This window comes from Sprattus sprattus, assembly GCF_963457725.1.
Source record: "Sprattus sprattus genome assembly, chromosome: 17".
Lineage (NCBI taxonomy): Eukaryota > Metazoa > Chordata > Actinopteri > Clupeiformes > Clupeidae > Sprattus > Sprattus sprattus.
Genome location: NC_137915.1, coordinates 9,499,515 through 9,511,153, shown reverse-complemented (window position 1 = coordinate 9,511,153; position 11,639 = coordinate 9,499,515). Strand labels below are relative to the sequence as shown.

The 11,639-nt window shown below is 46.2% G+C and overlaps 1 protein-coding gene across 1 annotated transcript in view; it reads left to right on the top strand.

The window, feature by feature from the left end:
- plppr5b (phospholipid phosphatase related 5b) overlaps positions 1-5,954 on the top strand; it is a gene marked incomplete at both ends in the record, with an annotated part of 57,133 nt that extends 51,179 nt beyond the window's left edge. The window contains 2 exons of the mRNA XM_080854842.1: positions 2,828-2,962; positions 5,910-5,954. Of these exons, the coding sequence (XP_080710968.1) occupies positions 2,828-2,962; positions 5,910-5,954 (180 nt within the window). The remainder of the gene's footprint in view (positions 1-2,827; positions 2,963-5,909) is intronic.
- Between the last annotated feature and the right edge of the window lie 5,685 nt (positions 5,955-11,639).

The window sequence follows — 11,639 nt, the reverse complement described above, 5'->3', positions numbered from 1 at the left end:
GCATCTTGCTCGCCTCCCTAAAGATTCATTAGTGCAAGAAGTACTAAGCGAAATCTCCGTTGCGACTTGTCACGCGCTTGGCGATACACAAAGAGAATATTCTCCGCGCTGAGTGAGGACGCTGATGTCTTCTTTAATGAACTGTCAGGCACATGAATCTTGAATGATTATTTTATTGACTCCGGCAATTAGCTTGTCAGTGGCCCTCCGTGCACCAGGCCTGATCAAACAGAAGAGTGTAGGGCACATTCTCTGTTCCGCGTTGGTAATTGAATGCAATGTGAGAGCATAAATAAGTGAACTCATTAAGCCTTTCCTCCCAGCCCCGGCACATGTGCGGAGTGCAGGCAGCCAACATGGCGCGCATAAGCAAGGGAGGATGTTTACTCAGACTGGGGTGCTGTTTGATCACATAAAACTAACACGGAAATCACAGCAACCACTTCAACATGTACCGTTACTGCTGCTGCTGCATGTGTCTTGTCATACTGCGACCACTCTCATAACACTCACTTGCCTCTGGGCCACTACAGCAGTTCCCTCACTAGAATGGCCTGGCTTGCAACTACACACTTGCAAAAAACAGCATTGTGGTGGCAAATGTGATTGTGATAAATGCTGTGACCAGTTTTTATTATTACCACCAATTGCTTGTTACACCAATTCAATTCAGTAAAATGATTGATGTATGTATATAGTGCCATTTACAATAGACATTGTTTCAAAGTGCTTTAGAGAGCCCTAGACCTGAAACCCTAGAGAAAGCTCAAGGTGATGGTGGCAAGGAAAAACTCCCTTGAGCAGAAATCCAGCTCAGAGGGGGGGGGCCCATCTGCTTGAGGCCGGCTTGTAGAGTAGGGGGTAAGGAAATATGGGGGAAGGAAAATGAGTCAAGACAGTCAAAAGACAAGCAGATAACTCCTACGTGGAATCCAGCACTGCTATTACAACTACCATTACCACTATTAATACCCTGGCTATAGTCATGAAAAGTGATAATTAAGACATTTTAACGACCACATTTAATACTTTTACCTAGCCTGACGATGTCATACTCATAATTCTTTTGTGGGCGGAGTTCAGGCTGGTATCCAGGCTAACTTTTACCACCACTCCTGAAACTTATGATAGCAAAGCCAGAGCCTTTGCAATACTGGAGTGACTAACGCAGCACTGCATTAACTGGATGACAACTACCGCCATGATTGTGCATGGACGGGCGTCAGCCACAGTACTACCGTGTGAAGATCGTGTCCCGGGTCGTATTGCAGTGCCTCATGCAGCGATAAGGAATGCGGGGCCTCGTCTGCCTCATCTCCAGCACTAGTATCCAGCTGAGTAAAAGCTGTTGTCACTTGCGCTGAGGACGGCTCGCTGTGCACGGCAGCGCACACTCATTCCCCAGTGTAATGTGATGCACTCGCTCTCGCTCAGACTGCCTGCTTGTTTGCACGGCAGTGATGATGTGTTTTTGTAGCGACGGCCGCCCCCGTCGTGTTGTTAGTCACGGAGATGTGTGATGGACACTAAGCAGTTCTACACGGGCCCAAATATGTGCCTAACCAAAACCAGGAGACTTGACCCAGCTCTGCCTCTGCCCAACGGTGAGGTGCTGTGTGTGTGTGTGTGTGTGTGTGTGTGTGTGTGTGTGTGTTATACAGTCGTATTGGTTATCAACAGGCCTTTGCACACAAGTCAAATAGCATATTGTTTGTGGGAAGTGTGGCATTAGGGCTCCTGTAATAGCACTGGAGGGGGAGCGGTGTGAGTGTGTGGTCATGTTTACACTTGAGAGGACAGAGTGGGGGTGGGGGTTAGGGGGGCTAGGGAGACATAAAGTAAGACAACATGGGCGCAGATATGTTCGCAGTTTCTCCCTTTGCTTTTGGGGAGGAGGCAAGCAAATGGTATTGCTGCTGCTGCAGAGATAGAGGGAGAGAGAGAGAGAGAGAGAGAGAGAGGGAGAGAAGGATGGGATGAGATCTGACACAGAACTTTCTCGCTTTCCCCTCGTTCTTTCTCTATCTGTCTGCTTTGTTAACCCTGAGTGTAAGATTGATCACCTTGTCTCTCCCCTGCCTGCTTTATTGGGCTTTGTCATGCACCATCCATTTGTGCCATTTAACTGGCTTTAGGACAGACACACACACACGCACACACAAACACACACACACACACACGCACACACACGCACACACACACACACACACACACATATATAGACACACAAACTGAAGCATCTGCAGTGTTGCAGCTTCTTCCTGCTTGGCGAGCCCCGTTAAACCAAGGGGGATAATGAAGAGTTATGTAAAACGTTTGCGTGCAGTGAGACAGAATGAAATACTGTGTGCCCTGTGGTTCTCTGTGTATATATGTGTGTGTGTGTGTGTGTGTGTGTGTGTGTGTGTGTGTGTGTGTGTGTGTGTGTGTGTGTGTGTGTGTGTGTGTGTGTGTGTGTGTGTGTGTGAGTGCGTGTGTGTGTGTGGGTGTGTGTGTGTGTGTATGTGGTTATGTGTGTGTGTGTGTGTGTGTGTGTGGTTGTGTGTGTGTGTGTGTGTGTGTGTGTGTGTGTGTGTGTGTGTGTATGTGTGTGTGTGTGTGAGTGTGTGTGTGTGTGTGTGTGTGTGTGGGTTTGCGTGTGAGTGTGGGCTTCAAAAAAAGCAGACAACGTACCCTGAGGAGAGTCAGCTGAAAAACAAATGGAAAAGAAAGATCTCTCTTTCTCTCCCTCTCTCCCACGCCCTCCTTCCTCCTCTCCTCTCCCCTCCTCCTCCTCCTCCTCCTCCTCATCTCCCCTCCTCCTCCTCCTCCTCCTCCTCTCCATTAGGTGGTGTGTGTGGTGCACAACTTCCAGGGCAAGCTGCTGCTCAGCGAGGAGCCTCCCGAGGACCCCATGGGCAGCGCTCCCATGATGAGCATGCCACGCGTGGAGAGCCCCATGGAGAAGTACATCTCCGCCCAGGTACACAATTCACCCACCGCCGGCAACGGCTGCCACACCGTGTGAGAGATCTGAAAGGACAGCGTGTGTGTGTGTGTGTGTGTGTGTGTGTGTGTGTGTGTGTGTGTGTGTGTGTGTGTGTGTGTGTGTGTGTGTGTGTGTGTGTGTGTGTGTGTGTGTGTGTGTGTGTGTGTGTGTGTGTGTGTGTGTGTGTGTGTGTGTGTGTGTGTGTGTGTGTGTGTGGGGGGGGGGGGGGGGGTCGTGTGTGTGTGTGTGTGTGTGTTTGTGTGTGTGTGTGTGTGTTTGTGGGTGCGTGTCTGATATTTAGGAGAGCTGAGAGCTCTGCGCGAGAAATGGGGTCAGTGAGGTTCCTGTGGCGTGAGGTTTTTGAGGAGTGCGTGTGTGCGTGCTGTTGCCACATGGTAATGTGTTGTGCAAACACACACACACACAAACACACACACACACACACACATCTCAGATGGCAGAGCTGCGAGGCGAAGAGGAAGGTCCCCGCTCGTGGAAAGAGAGGATCCTGAACTTCTTCAGCTGGATCACAGGCACCAGCCGCTTCCGACATCTGCAGAACACAAGGCAATAAACGTATGCGTACCTGTGTGTGGCCCTCCCCAGGCCTGCCAAGTCCAACCCCCTAACACACACAAACACACACACACACACACACACACACACACAACGCCATCTGCCTCACCCCTCAATTAGACCTCGTCCAATCCAATCAGTTAGGGACTCTCAAAATTCCACTCCGACTGGCAAGCATATCCAGGTCGCTTGGCATGCCTTGGAAGGGAGTCTCTTTCAGCTTATTCTTCTCTTTCTTTCTTTGAAACACATTTCTCTTTCTGCTTCTTCTTCTGGGTGTTCACTCAACCTGAAGGGGATTGTTTGCTTCCCCCCTCTCTTTCTCTCTCTCTCTCTCTCTCTCTCTCTCTCTCTCTCTCTCTCTCTCTCTCTCTCTTCCTGATCCTGTGAGTAATGGCGTGGGACCCTGCTAGTACACGTGTTCCACTCTGGCTGAGATCTGGCTGAGATGCGGCAGGCCATACTGTGACTGTCGGGGCCACACTGTGACTGTGTGTGTGTGTGTGTGTGTGTGAGTGTGTGTGTGCGTGTGTGTGTGTGTGTGTGTGTGTATGTGTGTTAGATTCAATGGCAGTTAAATGGCACTCATGGAGGGGCCACACTGTTGCTGAAGGGGCCACACTGTTGCTGAAGGGGCCACACTGTTGCTGAAGGGGTCACACTGTTGCTGTCGGGGTCACACTGTGACCTTCGGGGGCCACCCTGTTGCCGTGGGGGCCACCCTGTTGCTGTCGGGGTCACACTGTGACCTTCGGGGGCCACCCTGTTGCCGTGGGGGCCACACTGTTGCTGTCGGGGTCACACTGTTGCTGTCGGGGCCACACTGTGATAATGGCGTCACGGCAGCACTCAGGGTTGAAATGATTTAACGAGAGATGATTTCTCTGCCTCGTCAGCCGCCACTTGCATTTCTGAAGTCAAGAGAAACGGTGAGCGTCTGGCGTGCCTGATGCTGTTTACACACACCCCGCCCAGTGCTCCGCCCTCCACTGTATACCCGGCATACATACCCGCAGGGGCTAATATTTGCCGTGGCACCTGCGCCTGGGTATGGACTAAAAGTCTAAAAATAGACGCTTCGCATTTTGCGTCCTCTCTGCGCGTGAGCCTTGAGAAGCTCACAATTTACACTGCCGACTCCTTGGAGACCCGCGTGGGTGGAGGGATACGATAGGGGAGGAAAAAAAAAGGAAATGAGAAAACATTAATTTTCCTTCAGGCTGTTGCATCTGCATTTAGAATTCTGGCTGCAGACATCTGCAGCTGTGTGGGCTCGTTACACTAGTTTAAAAAACCTACAGCAACACTGGGGTACTAAGTAGTTCTCCTCCCACATTGGAATTGTATGTGTGTGTGTGTGTGTGTGTGTGTGTGTGTGTGTGTGTGTGTGTGTGTGTGTGTGTGTGTGTGTGTGTGTGTGTGTGTGTGTGTGTGTGTGTACAGGCCAGAGTATATACAGTATTGGTGTGTGTATGTGTACGCACGTGGTCAAAAGTACTTGATAACCCACATCTCAAAGAGTGCACACTGAAAAGCCACAGAGAGCAAAAGAGAAACAGGCAATCGGACAAGTAAATGATTTTAATCCCAGTTTGCCGTGTGGATTTGGTGTGGTGGCCAGGGATTAAATGGTTTGCTTGTTCCCGTGTCTAGGTAATGATTGCCTCTTGCTTATGCGCCGTCGTTCTCTCTCTCACACGCTCTCTCTTTTCCCTTGCCATAGTTTATTGAGATGCCAAGATGGGTGACATATGAAGGGTGGCGTGCGGTGTCACTCCCTTCAATAAAAATGCTAATGTCCTCGTTCTCGCCCGCTACATGGAAGATAGGTGGAAGTGTCCAGTTGTTATCAATGCTGTTTGTCTTCAGTGATGGGAGTTGGGGGGTGGGGATGGGGGGGTTGGCTAGGGTGTGGTTCTGGAGAGCTGTAGTCTTCAGGGGAGGGGAAGCGTATTGCTAAACACACTCTCAGTCATCTCCTGAAACATCCTCTGAATCAGGAAGCGGACAGAACACATCAAAGCGGCTCCACGACGACGTGAAAAAAACATAACATTGCTCTTTTTCATAAATATGTGAAAGATTAAGTCGCTTTGACCGAATGTGTTTCTCATGATAAATGATTAACAAAGTTGGAGATAACAAATGTCTTGGATGTGACTGATGTGGTGATTTCTTTGAAACTCAAAGTGTGAATCAGTGTGTGATTTCTGCCCTTTGTCATATCAATCAGTTGGTCAGTAAATGACTGCAGTGCTCTCTCTCTCTCTCTCCCATTCTCTCTCTCCCTCTCTTTCTCTCTCTCTCTCTTTCTGTTCTTTTTATGGTACATTTGACTGCCCGTGATGGGGGAAAACTCATTCAGTATCCAATGTGGCCCGCTGACAGGGAGGGGTTATATGGCAGTTGAGCTTGAAGACTATCAAGGTAGCCCGGAGTCAATTGTGCCTCTCCCCTGCATGACTGCTCCCCGTGCGCTTACAGCAGGCTGCTGCTGCTGCTGAGCCAAGAGCATCCGTCTTAGCAGTGGCAGGTCGGGCTGCTCTGAATGTGTCCATTCAGAATGCCCCTTCTCCCATGAAATACAAATACCCCCCCACTCCCATACCCCCCCCTGCCCCCCTCTACCCACGTCCCCCTCTGCTCCTTCTTTACTGGCATCCTATTTCTCTTCTCCGTCCTGCTTTGTGGCCAAAACCACTTCTGCAAGAAAAAAAATAAAAGGATATTGTGCGCCTGAATTGTGTATGACATTCTGGGCTGGAGTAGTTTCTGTCTGAACGTATTAACATATTATAAAAAAAAATAAACAAACAAACAAACCCCCGATTCGCTTAAGTGACATGTTGTTGCCTGTTTCAGCATGAAGGGGTAAACATGATCAGCTCTCTCAGCTCGGAGAAGGAATCCCACAGTCTGGATGTCTATGTCTCTGCTATAACCTGCTGTGATCCTGTGTGGTGTGTCTTTATTGTTTTGAGCATGTGAATGTGTGTGGGTCTCTCTCTCTCTCTCCCTATATACAGTATATATATATATAAATATATTTATATGTATTTGTGTTGCTGGTGTTGACTTGCTATATGTTGCCCTCTCTGTTTCTCTCCCCCCTGCAGAATCACATCGCCTTCACCGAAGTCACATGACCTTGAGGGGGCCGTGTGGCAGACCCATTGGAGCTCCACGCTCTTCACCGTCCAGTCCGCGTAGTCCTGGGGCAGCGTTGGCTTTCCCACACCTCTCTCTCTCTCGCTCTCTCTCTAACTATCCCTCTCTCCATCCTACAGATGATATGCGTGTGTAATCCCTAGTCGTGTTGTTTGTTCACAGACTGTGTTACTGAAGATAACGAAAAACAAACAACAATAAAAAAGAAAAAAAGAAAGAAAGAAAAAAAAAAATTGGCCGGCAAGATCAACTCAGCCTCCACGCTTTTCCACACGTGCGGTATGATTTGTGTTTCTGTGGACTCTAAATCAGAGAGGCTTAAAGCTTGGTCGTCTTTTATGTTGAATGATGTTTGGTCCACCCTGCAATAGGGCTTCATGTCTATGTAGTGGGTCACCGTATCATTCAAGAAGAAAGAGTGAATGGGACTCGTACATTCCTGCAAATCAGTTTCGTTCTTCCATATCTGCCACATTCTCACAGCATCATCAGTGTTGTGAGATATTTCTGTTTTCATGTTAGACGTCAGAGTGCATTTCAATTTGAAATGGATAAAAAAAACATATTTTTATGTATATTGTGCTTGATTTGTTGGTTTCTGAAAGATCTATATACAGTATATTGCAATGCAAAAGCTTTTAAAGCGAACAGATGTGAATCTGATGAAAAACAATCCTCCCCTGAAATGGACTGTGTGTGTGGTGTGATGAGGCGGGCACACCGAGCCTGTGTGTGTGTGTGTGTGTGTGTGTGTGTCTGTGTGTGTGTGTGTGTGTGTGTGTGTGATGTGACGAGGCGGGCACACCGAGCCTGTGTGTGTGTGTGTGTGTGTGTGTGTGTGTGTGTGTGTGTGTGTGTGTGTGTGTGTGTGTGTGTGTGTGTGTGGTGTGTGTGGTTTGACGAGGCAGGCACACCAAGTTGTGTGTGTGTGTGTGTGTGTGTGTGTGTGTGTGTGTTGTGATATTGATGTGTGCTGGGCCACTGGATCCTGCTCTGGCTGATCGGGCCAAGACACAGAACACAGTAAATAGCCGCACACAGAAAAAGTCTTTAAGCCAGCCAATCAGAGCAGTCCCTGTCCTCACCACCTGCATCCCACTGAGGTGTGTGTCCGTCTCGCGAAAGAAAGAACCGTGAAAGACGGAAAAGCTATACAGACAATCACCAGCTCTCCCCTCTCTCTCTTATTTGCCCCCCTGTCTCACGTTCTCTATCCCTCTCTCAGAGGCATATTGGGGTTTTCCTCTCATGTGTATTTGTGCAGGGTCAGTGTGTGTCAGTGATATAGGGCATCAAGGCCAGGTCTGAAAAGTCCCCCCACATTAGTTTAAGACCAGCATGACCAAAAATGTGTGTTTGATTTGTGTTTTAATGTCATTTCGGTGACTCACAGGCCAAAATTGAGATTTAGTCCTTGTTGAAGGTCACACACCTTGTCTATAACAATGTTTTGTTTTTAATTGAACTTGACTCTGTTGTTGATTAGTAGACAGCGGTTAGTTAAAGTTAAAAGGCTGTTGTCAGACATGTAGATTACGGTTAAACCGAGCGTTGAAATGTTTTACACGTTCTCCCTGTTTATTTGTGGTATCAAACATACATACTTCAGGTAATAGGAAGGAAAAATGTAATAAAAATGAAAATAATCTATTTCAAATAATTAAAGAAGAATAAGTGTACCACAATTTCTCATTGTAGATGGCCTTGTGCAGATACGTACAGTGAGTGCAAATTCATATGAAGTGGTTCATCAGCTTTGTATATAGGCCTCCCAGTCCTAAATCTCAAAGAAAAAAGGGTGCGTTTGCTGTTGTACAAAGTACATATATTGAAATCACAGATGTGGTCAGTTCTCTTAAAGAGCAATAAAATCCTAAGCATTCTCCTTTGCAAAACAAACAAAATGAAAAGAAGTTAAGGAAAAGCAAAGTGAAGCAAAACAAACAAAATGAAAAAAAAAGTGAAGGAAAAGCAAAGTGAAGAAAAAGCATCCCGCTCCTATTCTCTTGGTCCCTAAATGGTATATTTTTGTAGTTTTCCGCCGAGTGCACTTCACACTAAGGTCATTATCACACTCTATCCTCATGGGCGGCAGCACTTTAGATCCAGCTACTGTACCGTCGGCAAACTAAACAAACAACCATCCGTAACTCTGCTGCTTCAAAAAGTGCTTATCAGCAAGATTCCAATTTGTCACAAATTTGCATCACGTGTATTGCAGCTCCTACAGTACTTGTAACAGTATTATATTCAAATAACTAAAACGTGTATAGTGTATGGATTGCACATATTGATATTATTCTCTAGTTTTTATCTTTATTTTTCGATCTTACTGTTTATTCACTACAGTGGTGCATCGTTAGTGTATCTGTATGTGTGTGTGTGTTCCCAGGCGTGTGTGTGTGCGCTCTGGCGTGTGTAAGTGTGTGTGTGCCCGGTCGTGTGTGAGTTAGTGATGCCATGAGTGTCACAGTGTATCACCATTGTCTATTTTTCTGTCTCATGGATTGCATTGTGGTACTGTTCAGAATTTACTATTATTTATTTTTAAATTGGTTCCACAGTCGTATTGACGTTAAAGCTCTGTATTTATCAGCACTTCTACATTCTTCATACTTGATTTTATTACAAATTGTACAGAAATTTTGGGTTGTGATATTAAATACTCTACCATTCTAATTTTGGTTTTCTAATCTATACATTCTACTTCTGTTTCTTGATTTCCAGCTGTGATGATTGCTGTAGCTCTTCTATCGATGATATACTTGTATATCTTTATTTTTTTGTATGGGTATTGGTTGTCTGGTTTCTCCCTGTTTTCATGTGGTTGCGTTTACTCTTTTTTTTAAGAAACAATAAAATAAGTAAAAACTTCAGTTATCTCCCCATGACCTTTTACACTGTAGAGGAAACTCAGTTTTCAGTCTTTGAATAAAAAATAAAGCCAGACCAACTGTGATTATGATTTCTTCAGTCGTGCAAGCATAATACATCTTTGCTGAACACTTTTTCATTGACATCAACATTTTAATGCTAATTATTATATGATAATTACCCCTATAATGAATGCCCATGAACAAGAATAATATTCATACAACAAAAATAACTACAAGAAAGAATATATGCATCAGTACTCATTAGTTCCCCTGCAGACAGTTTACTGGAACCTTTCATTATTAGATTCACATGACCATGTTGTGTCGGCTGCCATGTCCTCTTTTTAACCTTCATGGCTGCTCGTGTGGAAGGACATACCAGTGTCATGTTCTGGTTATTGATGATAGTCATGACTTAGATGCTAGAGCAACTTAGGTCACATTCTAATATTATGCGTGGCATCATGACGGTTATTGAAAATGGTGACACGACAGTCATTTATTTTCACATTCTGTGAAGCGCATTGTGTTACCTCCTGGTATGAAAGGCGTTGTATAAATAAAGTTTGATTTGATTTGATTTGATTAGATTTGATTTGATTTGAACAATAGTGACTCATTCTAGCCTTGGGATTTCTCTGGTTCGTAACAAGTCTTACAAAACTGTCCTGTAGATCCCGCCGAATCCATTCGATGGTGACATCGCGGCCAATCTGCAAGGACTCTGTGTCCTACCGTGGCACCGGTTGACACCACCACCGCTGCGGAACACAAACAGACAAACAGCCAATCACAAGGGGGCCGAGCCGAGGAAGAGTGGCTCGTTAATAACTGTCAGTCAGGCGGCGCCCGGTGCAGTCGCCACTTAGACAATGGGGCGGAACGAGACGCGACTGAAGGGCTTCTCTTCCTCCTTTTCCTTTAAGCTTGAGCTGCATGTCTTTACATTTACATTTACATTTAGTCATTTAGCAGACACTTTTGTCCAAAGGGACGTACAAGGGAGAGAACAGTCAAGCTAAGAGCAATAAAACCTAGTGTAACAATAAATACTGCTTTTTTTTTTTTTCAAGAACTAGAAACGACATAGAAAGAAAAAGAAGTGCGGGACTGTCACTGCTTAAGTGCAAGTTAAGCCAAGGTGCCAGTGAGGAAGGGTAGGTGCTCTCTGAAGAGTTGGGTCTTCAAGACCTTCAAGAGCTTTATTCAGAGAGAGAGCGGCCCTCTGCTGCGCTGCTCCCTGCAGTGAGTCCATAGTCCACTCATCACTTGGAGACTGGCTGCTGCTCACAGAGCTTCCCCCACCAAACAAGCTTAGAGGCCCCAAAGCCCTCATGGCCTTCAGCTCTCCAAACGCCTAGACAGCGCTAGACTAGCCTCTCAGCCCTAGACTAGCCTCTCATGTTTCTCCCCCTTCATGTTCTTCAACTGAGCCAAACAAGGCTGAATCTTCTAAGAAACACTGATCCCATTTCTCATAACATTGTTTTTAAACTTTTACAAATACAAGGCATTGTTGTTATTGTGGAGATAAGCTGATCTAAACACGGGTCTCTAAAAAAGCTGTCATCATACCTGTCAGTGCTTTCACTCTCTAGTGTATTGTGCAGGTGGCTAAAGGGGATGTGAATGCTTTCTGGTGACAATGACGGCTAGCTGGGTGATTCTTGTTTCATTGTTCCTGTTTGAAGGAGCTGTCCTCAAAGCGGCAAGCTATTCTACACTGCACAGTGCTTAGCAGCCCTGTACATACATAGATGGTTGCCATGGGTGGTAATTGTGGACTGCACATAATAGCAGGCTGCTTTTCAAAAGACTCGGAGGAGCTGTCTTTACCAGGGATACTCATATAACGCTCCTCTCGCCTGCGCTCACCTGAACGGATGCCATAAATAACCTGAATACTCTTCTGAATCCTTGCTCCAGGCACAACGTGGAGAGAAAAAAAAAGAAAAGACTTTTGTGTTCCGCACATCTCCGAAATCATTCCGAGGGGAAGATCACATTGACACTAAAAGAACATAGTGTAGTTCCTGAAGTCCATGAGACGG